Here is a 17,373-nt window from a genome sequence, read left to right on the forward strand (position 1 = left end):
TTGCAGTAGAGGCCTGGCAGAGCATCACCAAGGATGAAACCCAGCGTCTGATGATGTCTATGCGTTCCAGACTTCAGCCTGTAATTGCCTGCAAAGGATTTGCATCAAAGTATTAAAAAGTGAAAGTTAGATTTAGGATTGTTTAGTTTGTCCCATTACTTTTGGCCCCTTAAAAAGTGGGAGGCACATATAGAAACCGTTGTAATTCCTACACCGTTCACCTGATTTGGATGTAATTACCCTCAAATTAAATCTGATAGTCTGCAGTTAAAGCACATCTTGTTTGTTTCATTTCAAAGCCATTCTGGTGGTGAATAGAGGACAAAATATGAAAATTCTGTCAATGTCCCAATATTTATGGACCTGACTGTATATATATATATATTTTTTTTTTATTATTATTTTTTTTATTTACATCATACCTCTCAATTGATATAAGATGATCCCTTCAATTTTTTTTTTTTATATTGGATGAAAAAAAAAGAATATTACCATTTAAACAACCCTGGAGAACCAGCAGTTGTTATATTAGAGAGTACCAAACTTGTATGAATAAAGTATAAAACAAAATAACTGTACCTGCGAGTGCCTGTTCTTTTGTAGTTAAATGATAAGGGGCATCGCATTTTGGATATGATGCATCCCGCCAATCATCACATGTATACCGGTGTTTAGTAACGCCGTATGCCTAATGATTTTAGCAAGGTACAGCTCTCCCAATAAGAGCTGTCCTTTGCGGTGTCGGGACTCCCGTAATTTATGACCTGGGAGTCCCTCTGCGTATTTGTGACCCTATTGGATCCTTCTCAGGGAAGTCCCCCAAAAAGAAGCCCCTAGGCTTCTATCAGGCAACTCCATTTATAGATGGCGTTGCCTAACAGGTCCAAGTTCCAGAAAGCTTTACTTTCCGGAGCTTGGTGCATATGGAAAATGCATTTTCTGTGGTTTGACCTCATTTTTAGCATTGCTGCATCCCACCCAAGGTGCATGTAAAATGTATGCCTCAATAATGGTGCATTATGTATCAATAATGTCAACATTCTGCATGGAGCGGTGGGTCAGGGTTGGGCTGTAGCAGCGGATGGATAGGGTTAGGCTATGGGATGGGAGGGTTAGGGTTTGGCTGCAGGAAGTCTTTGCTCTGATTGGCAATAGCGTGAGAAGTGATTGGGTTTTTTTTGCAGCCAGCCCCCACATAGGGACTTAATGAGGGGTGTAGCCAGCATGTTGTTGGCCCCATAGCATTATTTTATTCCCCATACTAGTGCCCTAATTAATTTTATATACCATAGCGGTGCCCTAGTTCCTTTAATGCGCTAGAATAGTGCCCTAGATCACATCATACCACACAGTACCCGCAGTTCATATTATGCCATACTGTAGTGCCCCCCAGTGCATAGTATGCCACATTGTAGTGCTTCAATACATATTATGCCACACTGTATTGGCCCCAGTTCATACTGTAAATACTTACAGTGCCCCTAGTTCATATTATGCCACATTACAGTGCCCCACAGTTCATATTATGACACATTATAGTGTCCTCCAAGTTCTATGTCACATTACAGGATCCCCCAAGTTCACATTATTTATTTATAATTAACAATTACTTATATAGCACCAGTATATACCTTTGCGCTTTGCATTGAGAATAAAACAGTAATTAAACTAGAATGGATAATAACAGACAGACAAAAGGTAAAAGGGCCCTGCTCACAAGCTTACAGTCCAATTCATATTATGCCACATTACAGTGCCTCCAGTTTCAGTATTCACTACATATCCCCCATACAATTATAACATTCATCACACACATTACTCACTGACAATTTATTATCATTAAATTAAGCAGCCTTTGCCTACGTGATGTAGGTTAATATACCTACGGACGGGATGGCGGCTGCCTAAATCCCGGCGCCGGAATCCCGATCAGCGTTTGAAGGACGGATCCGGAATACCGACATGGCTGGAGATGCCGACACCGGAATCCTTACAGCCGGCATCCCGATCGTAAGTATATTGGGGCGGGTAGGTTTTAGCCACGGGGAGGAGGGGGGGCTAGGTTTAGGCATCCCAAGGGGGGGGGGAGTTAGGGTTAGGCTGCAGGAGGGGGAAGGTTAGGGTTAGGCTCCAGACAGGGGGGGTTAGGGTTAGGCACTAAAGGGGGAAGGTTAGGTTTAGGCACTACGGGGATGGTTAGGGTGCAGGGTAGAGAGGGTTAGTATTAGGGAGGGTGGAGGGTTAGGGGGTGAATAGGGCAGGGGAACACTACTTACTGTTCCCCTGTTGGGATTGTAGGCATCAAGATGCCGCCGTCAGTCTATTGACAGCTGGTATCCCGACTGTTGGGATATCATTCTTAGGGCTCTATTTATTAACATTATTTTTACTAAAATAGAGTGAAAAAGGGTGTTTTCACACCCTTTTCACATTATTTTAGTTTCACCTGTAGTTACTATAGGGCAATTGGAGTAGAATTAGTAAAATTCTACTCCAACCCCTAGTATCACTTATTTTTAGTAAAGCAGATCGCATTTCCCATAATTGTAATGGGAAATGTGATCAGACCATAGTTACTAAAAATAAATTGTAAAAAAATACCGGGGAAGCCCTGTGATAATAACGTCACCTGGAGGTGGCGTTATCCAGGGTCTCCCCCGGTTACCGGGCTCCCACTCTGCTCTAACGTGGAGAGCAGAGGCGGGAGCCGGTACCAGTAATCAGCTATGTGGTCTAAATAGACCGCAAGCTGATTGCTGTAAAAAAAGAAAAAAAAAATGAAACATTTTTTTTTTACTTACCTGACTCCAGGGGCCGGTGATCGGGCCTCCGGTGATGGCTCCTCTCCGATCAGCTGGTCTCCCACAGTGCACTGCTGCCTGGTCATCAGGTGATCGGGCCCCAGTGCAGTATGGGAGATCACCTGATCGGGAAGCCCGGAGAAGATCACCGGAGGCCAGGAGGATGCAGGTAAGTGTAATGAAGGGAGGGGGGGTCGCGGGGGTCCGCGATCGCGGGGGTGGGGCTTAGCACCGGGGCGGGGCTTAGCGATGGGGGGGGCAGCAGCGACGGTGGGTCGGCGCATGCGCGGGCTCTTAGTCGCGGTATTTTTTCCGAAAATACCGCGACTAGAGTGCGGATGGGAGCCGCAGGGACAGAGCTTTATCGCAAGTTCTGTCCCTGCAAGGGATTTATAGTAAATCCCTGTGATATTGCCTGAATTCGCAATGCGAATTCACTCGGTAATATCACACTACAATCCGCATTCAATATGCGGATTGTAGTAAATAGAGCCCATAGCCTACATAGAAGTCTGGTAAGAAATCAGGCGGTTGTTGTATTAAGCAGTAAAAAGAGTGGGGAAGTAGAACAGTGGAGAAGTTGCACATAGCAACCAATCAGCTTCTACTTATCATTTTATAGAATGTACTTGATAAATGCTACCTCAAAGCTGTTTGGTTGCTATGGGGAACTTCTCCACTCTTTTCACTGCTTAATACATAATATCCCAATGACCTCTTATCTCATCTGTTATCCAATGGCAATGTTTCAGGTTCTCCATCCCTATTGCCAGCTTCAGGGCTGAGAAGACTGCAGCTTCAAGTGAGTGTAAAGACAGAGGGCCTAATTCAGCATGGATCGCTATTGCGATAGCGTACGCAGACGGACGATTGTTGTGTACTGCGCATGCGTATGCACCACAGTGAGTTTGCATTGTGATCTCTCTGCGATCACTCACACAGATAAAGCCATCGCAGTGGAGGGATGGGACGTCAGTGTTTAGGGGTGGTGATGGGGGAGTGTTCAGAAAAACGTAGGCGTTGCATGGGCGTGCATAAATTAGCCACTGTGACGGCATATGCGGCTCGAGTACTCACTGTGTGCGACGAGGTTAGCAATTTCTGAGTAAGGTCAGACCTGTTGTAATTGTGCGTGAGGGACCGATGTTACTCGATGTTCCCGATGTATACACAGGATTGCAAGGTATTACGGATGTGCGAAAGCGATAGTGGGCGTCTCTATGCTGGCTTTGGACATTCCTTACTGGCTTTGCGATTGCTATCATTAGGATATTTTCTCAGCAGACCCACGTGCGTAATCGCAGCTGTGATCACAATAGCGATCCGTAATGAATCAGGCCCAGAGAAGGAGGCGCTGGGGACAACCAGCTTCTATATGAGGGTGATACTTCCTAATGCAACCACTACAGCTACGCCCATGGACTTAATTAACATTCTAGCAGATTCCAGAAGAGGGTGTGGCTGACACGGGGCACCGGCTGGTACCTAACAATAGGCCCTCGCTTGGCCATACCAGCAAACCCCTGTAATTAGTACCCGCTCCTTCCTCATCTCGGCGCCCCTGCACACCCTACGGCTGGTCACTCAGTACACAGGTCCCAGTCAGTGAGGTCAGACGATGATACACACACTAGAAGATTGTGGCGATAAACAAATGGGATTTCCTGCAGCAAGAGCTAAGTAATCTTTATTAGGTTTTAATTGGTAGTGCTGATAGTTTTGATCAGTGGTTATTTGGGCACACATGAGGCTTTGGTGCCACGGTGGTCTAAACAAAGACTCCGTGGAAATAACAGTTGATATCGGCAACTTTAGAGCAGCCAGTAGTCATTGAATGTTGTCTTAATCAGTAAAGGTGCATACACACGTAACGATTTTTTGAACGATTTATCTATAACGATGTCGTTATCGTTCAATTGTTGAAAAACTCGTTCAGTTTCTGAGTTATTACGATGAACGATTATCATTCATGCGCGTTCCCGTTTGGAGTTTGTAGTACATTCTGATTGACCAACTGAACGATTTTCATTAAGGGAAGTTACAAAAATCGTTTGTTACACTTTAAAAAATCTGACAGATAATCTGACAGAAAATCGTTCATAAAATCGTTGGTAACAAAATCGTTGTGTGTATGCAGCTTCATAGTTATGGTGCATACACACGATCAGATTTTTCCTTCAGATATGAACGATAACGATTTAAAAATCGTTCAGTCGTTCATATCTGAAGGAAAATCGTTCATATCTGACATGCCTGAATGATGGACGATCAACGATGCGCGTTCCCGATGGTCAGATAACGATTTCTGACATCTGATGTGTTTGCAGTCAGACTTGGACGATTCCATTCATTTTAATGCAGTCAAAAATCGTTCAATCGTTCAAATCGTTCAAATCATTCAAAACTTTGGTAAAATCGTTCAAATCGTTCAATCGTTCAGTCGTTCATCTGACAAATCTGACAAGTCTGACAAATCTGACCGTGTGTACGCTCCATTAGAATGTAACATGCTTGTGTGCAGCCAATGTTCCACTAGAAATTGTAGCAATCAGAGGCTGGAACCATGTTAGCATAACTGCAAGAGCAATTTAGTGGGAAAACAACAACGGTAACGTTTATAGTTTAATGACTATATACAGTAATTCCATGGACTCTGATAGCTTTCTAGGCGTAAAGATTCTTTTTTCAGGTTAGGTTAACAACACATATATAATATCTTCCCCAATTCACCAGACAAGTGCACAGTTCAATTGATTTGGGGGGAGGGGGGGAATTGAGCAGTAGGGGGGAGTCTTGGGAACAAGAAAGGTTTGGGGAGGGGATACACAGAAGCTAGCAGCAATATTAATTATTGAAAAACAAAAATATATATTCAAAATGTAGCAATAACATGTATCTTTTCATGGACTGAAAGCAATTTTATGTGCAACAATTTCTGGTATCTTACAACATTAAGGCAACAAAAATCTGGACAAACACTCAAACAGTACAAGTATCCTATCAATCTACACCAGTAATTTCCAATGCTTAATCATTTCTGATTTTTATTTTTATTTTTAGCTTATTTTTATGCATATGAATCCAACTTAGCATAGGCCAAGACAAGCTTGCTGCGTACTGATGTGCTGATGTAAAAATTATAATGGCAGTAAAACAACGTGACTTTATATTTACATATGCAGACACCCTTTCCTGGAGAAGTAAGGATACAGGTTCCTTGTTTATACAACGTTTAATCGAAGATATGAAAACAGATGCTCACTGCTCTTCTCTAGAGGATATCTTCCGCAAAGTAAGGAAATGTAATAAGACTGTGTAAAGAATAATCCCTCTGTAAGGTGCCTTCTGCATGTTAGTGAAGTAAAATAGTCCTAAAATGTCTAAAGGTGATAACAATAGACATTGAAGATCAGGTACAGGGCTGCCCATAGAAGAGAACGGGGGGGCACATGTCTAAGGGCCAAGCAGGTTAGGGGGCACCAGTCAACCCAAAGACACTTGCACAAATTTCTTTGTCTGGTATCTATATAAAGCCCAGCCAGGGCTGTCAAGGCGTACGGCAGGTCCCAGTGATACTGAGGGGCCGTGATTAAATCTAGGAGGCATGGCAACACTCCCACCGAAAATAATCTATGAAAAATACTGTGTGAAGCAGTGGTGCATATTGCATTTGTAACCCTCAACAGCTGGCCCTCATCTACTTTGGTTGTAGCAGTGCTGCAGCAGAGCGGATGCGCATCCTGTGCCAGCCCCTGAACGCATGTTGTCATGACGTTGCACCGAGAGGACGGGGCCACTAGTGCCTGGAAGTACAGCACTGCCCAGAGTCAGTGGCGTCCCTCCCCCCGGTGACACCCGGTGCAGGGATGAATGCTAAGCGCCCGGCGAAGTCACGCACTGCTAAAAAAAGTGGGTGTGGCCTTGTGTGTAGGGGCGGAGTATTGCAGACAGGGGGCATGGCCCGAACCCCGTCCCCTGCCCGTGATTATTATCATCGCTTGGGTGGTGAGTGCCGAGGGTGCGGAGTGCCGGCTCCCTCACTGTGACAGAAGCCAAGTGCTGCACTTACTGCTACAGTGCAGCACCCATCTCCTGTCACTGAGGGGGAGCCAGCACCTTGGTGTCACCCCTCAGCAGGTGACACCCAGATGTGGCCCGCATTCTCCGCACCCCCCTTGTGACGCCACTGCCGAGAGCGTCCTCAGGACTCTCCAGGGTGGCTGTACAGACTACAGGGTGCAAGCATGGAATGTCTAATCATACTGGCTACCAGGGTGCCATTCCAGGCACCCTGGTAGCCAGATGCAGGGGCCGTGTGGCAGCGACGGTGCTACCCACCGAACCCTGTGGTCTGTGTGAGGTCACCGCTCGCACACCCTTATTTACAGCCCTGGGTACTAGACTGTGTAATGGGTGAACTCTCAGCATCACTGAGGTGCGACATATCTAAAATAAGGAGGTGGGACTCGGGATAGTGTCTAAACTTCAGTTTATAAATTACTACAGATATACTGTAGAGCAATTGCATTTTTCAAACTCTCCTCCCAAGAAAAGATGGGTTGTGGCAAGAAAATTGCTATGTCTGGCTTTTCTGTATTATTTAAATTGCGGTGCTGAAATGTATAGTAAGCTTCATTTTTATGGGCCGTCCTGATGTCGTAATTAGCATATTTTATATAAGTTGAGAAAATGTTTATACTTTATAACACATTTTGGCAACAGTTTTATAACTATTAATGTAGAAATATCTAAAAAAAAGTAGACTTGCTAATGTTATGGCTTCCGCTGAGCACTAGATGAATCCATAGAACCAGATGTATTGGGTTCTGCATCTACAGCTATTTGCCTTTCCCATACATTTGGGATGTCCTCAGGTTCACAATAATAGAGATTTATGGAAGTGTCAGGTAGCACAGGAATATGTACTGTAGACCAGCCTTGAGTCAAGGCAGTGAAAAAAGTGAACCTCTGAAAATATAACCAGAGGTCAGTACTGGCAGCAGAGATATATCTCCAGGAATGTAGTCTAGGTCAGGACAGGCAGCAAACAGAGTAAATCCAATAACATAGCCAAGAATCAGGACAGGTAGCAGATGGTATAATTCCAAACATGTAGACAAGGGTCAGAACAGGTAGCAGACAAAAACAGGAGATAAATGCAAAGCGGATGCACTGAACTCCCTTCCATTGAACACCTCGTACCTCCTAAACATATGCTCGGGCTTTTGTCATGGGGAAGCAATCGGGAAGCCGACTGCCTAAATACCGGCAGCTGGCTTCCCGACTGTCTTATCCCGGCATGGGTGAAATGTCGGGCGTCTAGATGTAGACGCCCGCATTTCCCCGACGCCGGGAGACCGGCGCCCGGCATCACGATCGTAGTGATGCCGGGCGCCGCGAGCGGACAGCCGCTGGGGGGGAGGCAGGGCCGGATTAACAATGGGGCGGGTGGAGCTACAGCTCCAGGCCTCCCATTGAAAATAGGCCCTCACGGACAGCAGTGCATACAGGAAAAAAAAAGTTTTGTTTTTTTTTCCTGTCAGTCAGCTCTCTCACCCAATGGCTGCCAAAATCAGCTTAGTGAATTCTGACCTCCCCACCTGTTCCCCTCCACTTGAAGCGGATCGATAGGCCAGGCCAAAGGCCCACTGACCCTCGGACCGATAAAGCCCCGCCCACCTCCGATGCCCCGCCCACCACAGACCCGTCGAAGCTCCGCCCCATTATACCGAGGCTCCGCCCCTGAACCGTTCTACTCCACTTGAAGTGGATCGATAGGCCAGGCCAAAGCCCCGCTCACCCTCGGACCGCTGAAGCCAAGCCCACCTCTGATGTCCCGCCCACCACAGACCCGCTGAAGCTCCGCCCCATTATACCGAGGCTACGCCCCTGAACCGTTCTACTCTAAAGGCAGCTCAGCCCAGCATGTCAGGATTTTTACTCAGGTCAGTGTAATGTCTGGCCCCTGTCTATATATATATATATATATATATATATATATATACACTAAGCTCTTATACCCACCTAATCTGTTTATAAATGTGTGTATATATGCACGTACATTTGTGTATATGTATGTATATATATACACACACACGTGTGTGTGTGTTTGTATATGTACTGTATGTATACACACACACGCGTATATGTATATACGTACTTGTGTGTGTATATATACAGTATATAAATATATATATATGTGTGTGTGTATATGTATATACACACACACACTTGTGTTTATATACATACATAAACACACATATATATATATACAAATGTACGTGCATTTATATATATATATATATACACACACGAGTGTATATATATATATATACACGTACGTGTGTGTGTGTATATATATATATATGTGTGTGTGTATATGTATATATACATACACACACACGGTGGTAAATAGGGATGTACAGGAGCTTCAGGCACATTTAAGGGGACTGTGGCAGGTGTGGAATGATATGTAAACATTCATCATGTTGATAGGAGAATGTCAACATGGTCATAATGTTGAAGTTGTCCGTGTCGACATTCATGTAGACAGTGATGGAATGTCGACATATCATCCCTGTTGGCCCAGCGCTCACTGACCTGCTCCTGATGGCTGCAGTGACTCCAGCACGGCTTCCGGGTCCCAGCGGTCATGACCTCTGCGGCTCCAGTCTTCCAGTGAGTATCCCCCCCTAACCCTAATGCCTACCCCTAACTTATAGTACCTTTCCCTAACCTCCTCCCGCGCAGTTTAACTGTAACCTCCCCCTAGTGCCTAACCCTATCCTCCTCCCCCCGTAGCCTAACCCTAACCTTTCCCTAGTGCCTAACCCTAACCTCCTCCCCCCGTAGCCTAACCCTAACCCTCCCCCTAGTGCCTAACCCTAACCTTCCCCTAGTGCCTAACCCCCCCATGTAGCCTAACCCTAACCTTCCCCTAGTGCCTAACCCCCCCATGTAGCCTAACCCTAACCTTCCCCTAGTGCCCAACCCTATCCTCCTCCCCTTTAGCATAACCGTAACCTTCCCCTAGTGCCTAACCCTATCCTCCTCCCCCCGTAGACTAACCCTAACCTTCCCCTAGTGCCTAAACCTATCCGCTTCCCCCCGTAGCCTAACCCTAACCTTCCCCTAGTGCCTAACCTCCCCCATGTAGCCTAACCCTAACCCTCCCCCTAGTGCCTAACCCCCCCATGTAGCCTAACCCTCCCCCTAGTGCCTAACCCCCCCATGTAGCCTAACCCTAACCTTCCCCTAGTTCCCAACCCTATCCTCCTCCCCCTTTAGCATAACCGTAACCTTCCCCTAGTGCCTAACCATATCCTCCTCCCCCCGTAGCCTAACCCTAACCTTCCCCTAGTGCCTAACCCTATCCTCCTCCCCCCGTAGCCTAACCCTAACCTTCCCCTAGTGCCTAACCCCCCCATGTAGCCTAACCCTAACCCTCCCCCTAGTGCCTAACCCCCCCATGTAGCTTAACCCTAACCCTCCCCCTAGTGCCTAACCCCCCCATGTAGCCTAACCCTAACCTTCCCCTAGTGCCTAACCCCCCCATGTAGCCTAACCCTATCCTTCCCCTAGTGCCCAACCCTATCCTCCTCCCCCTTTAGCATAACCGTAACCTTCCCCTAGTGCCTAACCCCCCATGTAGCCTAACCCTAATGTCAACATTTTCATGACTGTCAACATATCACACCACACCTGCTTCGGTCCCCTTAAGTGTGCCTCAAGCCCCTGTACCATCACAATTTACATGTATATGTGGGTGTGTATGTGGGTGTGTAATGTATGTACACACCCACATACACATATATATAGCAGTCAAATGGGCGGCACTCTGGACGGCCTGTATAAAACACACTAATACTCAGTTTAAGTTATCAACGCTTCAGAACTTGTATTCATTCTTTTGTCAGGATTACTGAAGGGACGAATACAAGTTCTGAAATGTTGATAACTTAAATGGATTTTAATGTGTTTTATACAAGCTATCCAGAGTGCCGTCCATTCCACTGCTACATAGTTCCCTCCCTTCACAGGCAGTGGTAATTAGGAGGGCACCAGACGCCATAGCACTATCCTTTGCACAGGAGTGCTGGCCTACACATGCACAGTCAGCGGCATAGCAGGGCTAACTCCAGAGCACCCTGTGCTGACCTCGTTCCCCTTAAGTGTGTAACGTCATGCCATTGCATAGATGTGTTGAGGCCACCGGCACCTGAAAATGCAGCACTGCCCGGAGTGTCCTGGGAGAACGCTGCACTGGCCACACACCTATGTAAACCAACACCACACCGCACTGGTCATGACCCCACATTACCAGTCACACTGCAACGGCACTTGTCACCTCCCCTGCAGTGACATACAATAGGCTCATCATAAATTTCAGCTCCAGGCCCATGTGGACATTAATCTGGCACTGCGCATTTGCATACATACAGCACACACACACGCATTATATTTGCATACATACAGCACACATACATATTTGCATACATACAGCACACACACACGCATTATATTTGCATACATACAGCACACACACACGCATTATATTTGCATACATACAGCACACACACACATTATATTTTTATACATACAGCACACACACACGCATTATATTTGCATACATACAGCACACACACACACACACACACACACATTATATTTGCATACATACAGCACACACACACGCATTATATTTGCATACATACAGCACACATACATATTTGCATACATACAGCACACCACACACACGCGCATTATATTTGCATACATATAGCACATGCGCATTATATTTGCATACATACAGCACACACACACACATTATATTTGCAAACATACAGCACACACACACATTATATTTGCATACATACAGCACACACACACACATTATATTTGCATACATATAGCACACACACACGCATTATATTTGCATACATACAGCACACACAGATGCATTATATTTGCATACATACAGCACACACACACGCATTATAGTTGCATACATACAGCACAAACTCACACATTATATTTGCATACATACAGCACACACACACACATTATATTTGCATACATACAGCACACACACACGCATTATATTTGCATACATACAGCACACACACACACATTATATTTGCATACATACAGCACACACACACACGTGCATTATATTTGCATACATACAGGACACACACATTATATTTGCATACATACAGCACACATACACACACATTATATTTGCATACATACAGCACACACAAACGCATTATATTTCCATACATACAGCACACACACACGCATTATATTTGCATACATACAGCACACACACATACATTATATTTGCATACATACAGCACACACACGCATTATATTTGCATACATACAGCTCACACACACATTATATTTGCATACATACAGCACACATAAACGCATTATATTTGCATACATACAGCACACACACACACATTATATTTGCATACATACAGGACACACACACATTATATTTGCATACATACAGCACACACACACGCATTATATTTGCATACATACAGCACACACACATGCATTATATTTGCATACATACAGCACACACATGCATTATATTTGCATACATACAGCACACACACACGCATTATATTTGCATACATACAGCACACACACGCATTATATTTGCATACATACAGCACACACACATTATATTTGCATACATACAGCACACACACACACGCATTATATTTGCATACATACAGCACATACGCATTATATTTGCATACATACAGCACACACGCGCGCATTATATTTGCATACATACAGCACACACACACACGCATTATATTTGCATACATACAGCACTCACACACACATTATATTTGCATACATACAGCACACACACACACGCATTATATTTGCATACATACAGCACACACACACTTTACCTAACCCAGGGGCGTATTAAGAGTTGAAAGGGCGACAGGTCCCCTCCTCTCTCCCCAGCAGCTGGCAGCGCACTGAGTGCAGCAGTAGACTCTGGGCACTAGTCTGTGCCCAGAGTCTACTGTGCATGTCACTGGGGAAATGGCACAGTTGCCATTTTCCTGGTGATTTCACTACTGCGCATACGCAAAACACCGTGAAAATGGCTGGTGACCATTTTCCCATTTTCTAGGTGATTTATGCAGCCCTACTGCAGCGGACCCGGGACTCTGGAGAGGTGCACCCCTGTCCTAACCTTCTCTGTAGTGCCTAACCTTCTCCCCCCCGCAGTCTAACTGTAACCTCTCCCTAGCTCCTAACCCTCCCTGCAGTGCCTAACTCTATCCTCCCCCAACAGCCTAACCCTAGCCTTCCCTAGTGCCTAACACTATCCTCCTCCCCTCACAGCCTAACCCTAACCTTCCCTTCAACATACCACACTATGGCCCTCATTCAGAGCTGGACGCTCTGAGCAGAGCGCACGCTCTGAATGAGGGCCGTCCTCCACAATTATGGAGCGTCCTCCTGGACGCTCGTATAGCTGTGGGTCACCACCCACAGCCTATACGAGCGTGCAGGTTGATGGCTGCGATGGTCTTGACCATCGCGACCATCGCCACTGCGAGCCGGAGCCTGCGGTTGAGTTTCTCAACCGCAAGGCCCGGAGTGATTTTGGCTCTATCAGAGCCAAAATCACTCCCACTGACATCACTAGTGATGTCAGTGGGCCGGCTTCTGACGGTAGGCGTTCCCTTGGGAACGCCCCCGTCTGGGAGGCACGCCCACCAAAGGGGGCGTGCTGTCAATCAACATCGACAGCACGCCCCCTTTGATCAGACACAACGAGCGAAGGAAAGTCCTTCGCTCGTCGCGTCTGGCGCATGCGCACGACGGAGCTCCCTCTGTCGTGCGCATGCGCAGTGCACACCATCGACCCACTTGCGAGCGGACAGCCACTTGCGAGTGGGTCTGAATCAGGCCCTATACCCGCTTGGGTTCCCTTAAGTGTGTACCCTCCCAATTTACTATCTATCTGTCTGTCTGTCTATATAATGACATTTTTATAACACTTATAGAAAAAATATGCCAATAGTTTTGGATTTCTTTTTTTGTTTTATAAATCTACACTATTCTAGCACACAAGGTAAGGCAGACCATACAGCTTACATCCTTTCACAAGGTTGAAGGTAGGCGCCAGCTATGCCCTCCATGGAACTAAACACATCCACAGCACAGGCCACATCCCTATGTAAACCACACCTACACCGCACTGGTCACGACCCCACATCACCAGTCACACTACTGCAGCACTTGTCACACACCCTGCAGCGGCACACAATAGGCCCTTCATGAATTTCAGCTCCAGGCCCATGTGGACATTAATCTGGCACTGGGGGGAGGGTTAGGTTTAGGGCTCCCGGGGGGGACTTAGGGTTAGGCACCCCCCCAGGGGGGTTAGGGTTAGGCTAGGGGGAGGGAGGGTTAGGGTTAGGCACCCCCCCGGGGGACTTAGGTTTAGGCAGCGGGGAAGGGGGTGGTTAGGGTTAGGCACTTGGGGGGGAAGTTAGGGTTAGGCACCCCTAAGGAGGGTTAAGGGGGTTAGGTTAAGGTTAGTCTATACTTACCTATCCACGATCTGGATTTCCAGCGCTGTCGGGCTTCCGCTGCTTCGAACTCTGCTCCTGTCGGGCTGCCGATGACGGGAATCGAACCGCCGGCAATGCAGCCGGCGGTATATCATACCCATTCCTTGTCATGTAACCCACCCACAATCTCTGCGGCTGCGTCTCAGTTGCTAGGCAACATGCGTCCAGGACACGTAAGAAGGAAATGGTGGCCTTCTGCTAAGCGCTATTGCTATTAACGCCAAAATGTGTAAATTAAATTTGCTTATATATACGTATGACCCAATTTAATTTTTTGATAAAATTTACCTGACCGCAATTGCCATTTTGTTATAGTATTTTGTAGGTTTTTGTAGTTTTTGTAGGTGATAAATATTATTTGTTCATAGAACCGTTTGTAATATCTCTTTGAAAAGCGTTGGCACAAATGCACATTAATATTATATTCTATTAATTCTATTGATAAAATGTCCATTATTATTCTATTATTTTTATTGAATTGGAGAGCATACAGTGGACATAAAAAGTCTTCATACCCTTCTTGAAAATGTCAGACTTTTTCTATGTGATCTTGCAAGAAACAACTGATCTTTAATTATGGGATTATCACAATCCTTTTCAGTGCAGACAGGTAAAGGCTAATTACCTTTGAAAATGATAATGAATATAATAGCTCAATGAAGTGATTGATGAAATAATGGGTAATTAGCAAAACTGCCGCATTGGCAAATTGTTTGAATGCGGTAGTTGTGTATACAAAGTGGACCAGCAGACAATGAACTGGATCTGAGCACAAGGCCTGTGGTTGTAAACGGCTAAAGGATGCTACGAGCTGTATGGACAGTGGGTAGACCAGTATAATCCCACAGATGAATCACTTTTTCAATGACACCATGCAGATGGTAGGGTGAGGATATCGAGTCAACAACACAAAATAATTGATCCTGTTTGCATCATCATGACTCTTCAGGCTGGCGAAGGCCACAATATGGAGATGCAGATCATCGCATTTGGGCTAATATTCCCACAAAACATAGGGACAGTCAGTAGAGTCCAAGCCTAGAAGAATTCACACCGTATTAAGGTGGCCCAAGAAAGTATTAACCAGGTGGTCATAATGATTTGGCCACTCAATGTATATAAAATAATAAAATAGATTGGCGTTAGTATCGTATCAAACAGCAATCTCCTGCCTTACGGGGCTCAACACAAGACATGGAAGAGGCACGTCAGCAGTTAGCTGGCACCTCCTTCATACACAATAACACATATATTTTAGCTCTTTGTATTAAAAGTGTATGTTTATATCTCCATACAGGTCCAAAACTCCTTCAAGGACGGTATGCAAATGCCGACTCAGGAGAGAAAAACCCTCCTTAAGAAGTTTTTCCTTTTCCCTGGATTGTGACAGTTCCCTCCGGTACCATCCCAGCTGGTTTACATTCCACAGTAAAATACAGAACACTGACCAAAAACAGGTGTACAGTACAGTCTGCTACAAGTAGGTCCATCAGCAATGATAAGAGCAGCTGGTAAAATAAACAATATGATAGATATGCTCCTAGCACTGCCAGACTACAATATATTTAGGAAAGTCTCAGTAGTAGATGCTGAAACCATTTTCTATTGCAGGACAGAAAATAATGTATTTTATGTAGCAGATATATTTTATAGCATAAATACACAATATTGTACAAGTTGGTATATTTGTTTACTGATTTTTATATCAAAGGACAATAAAGTCACATATACCCTGTTTTCCTTTTACTCACAAACTGGGGCACTTGGGATTAGGATCCACCACCAGAGGACCACCTGGTAGATGGGATGTCCTCTCTGAGTCAAGCTCCAATACTCCACTCAATGATCTGATAAATGAACATGTGCAATACCTGTTACGCGGCGTAATCGCTGACTCGCTAAGGATCGCTATTCGTCTAATACGCACGCACCGCAGTTGCCAATATCAGCAGTGAAATGCAAGTATTTGCAATTGCATTGATGATCGCATCTTAACATAAGGACGCCCACTTCCCCTTACACACATCCGTATACTTGGGCAATATAACGAAATAATCGGTACCATCGAGTAACATCAGACCCATACGCACAGTTAAGACAGGTCAGACCTCCCTCAGGAATTGCTAACTTCAGCGCACGCTATGAGGCCTCAGGCTGCGTATAGTTTTGCAGTGGATTATTTACGCACGCCCCTGCAACGCACTGGGACGCCTACGTTCGGCCGACCACCCCCCTGTCACCACCCACAAACGGCACTTCCTGTCAATCACTCTATGAGAGGTCTGCGCAGCCTCTGCATTCGCAGTTCCCATCGCAATTACTAGTTTGCGAACGCGCATTGCGATTCATACACATGCGCAGTGCGGATACATCGGCCGAGTGCGTGCGTTCTCTCCTTTGCGTTCCTTGCTGAATCAGGCCCTGAATTTGGATTGATCCCTGTCCATTTTGAGTGTTTTATTAACCCCATGCACATAGTGATGTCAGGGCAACATGCCCAAAATGTTACTTAGGACGATAGTAGGTCCAGACTACAAACCACAACGGCAGATTCCTGAACTCTTTGCAGCATTCCATAAAAAAATGCTAACTTTGTTTTTCATTACTCAAATCAGAGAGATTATTAATGTAGAAGCAGCCAGTGAAATGTGCAGTGGGAGTACCAGCAGGTGCCAACTTGTTCCTTAAAGAGAGGTAAATAAATCACACACTACTGCAAAATTATATTGGGGATATGAAAAGGGAGAAAGGTCACCAGTAAACACCTGTATATTATGAATAATTAAGTTACTTTACAACACAATATGTCACTCCATACCAAAATGTTCGTCCGGGAATGATTAATGTGTCTGCATTAGTAGAACTCATTAATGCAGCAGGAAAAATGTTTTCCTGAATATTTTGACTCTCTGTGATGGATCAAGACTAACTTATAAGTGACTGTAAAAAAT

At 45.3% G+C, this 17,373-nt stretch overlaps 1 protein-coding gene across 2 annotated transcripts in view; it reads left to right on the plus strand.

Annotated features, from left to right (window-relative positions):
- The window catches only part of LOC148538510 (caspase-1-A-like), a 49,301-nt gene extending 33,144 nt beyond the window's left edge, over positions 1–16,157 (plus strand). For both annotated transcript variants that reach the window (XM_088454217.1, XM_088454225.1), the window contains exons 9-10: positions 5,984–6,093; positions 15,720–16,157. In XM_088454217.1, coding sequence (XP_088310343.1) covers positions 5,984–6,093; positions 15,720–15,809 — 200 coding nt within the window. In that variant the 3' untranslated portion in view covers positions 15,810–16,157. The remainder of the gene's footprint in view (positions 1–5,983; positions 6,094–15,719) is intronic.
- Positions 16,158–17,373: the final 1,216 nt, after the last annotated feature.

The sequence above is a fragment of the Taudactylus pleione genome, unplaced genomic scaffold, assembly GCF_031769625.1.
Source record: "Taudactylus pleione unplaced genomic scaffold, aTauple2 ptg000040l, whole genome shotgun sequence".
In the NCBI taxonomy this organism is placed as follows: domain Eukaryota; kingdom Metazoa; phylum Chordata; class Amphibia; order Anura; family Myobatrachidae; genus Taudactylus; species Taudactylus pleione.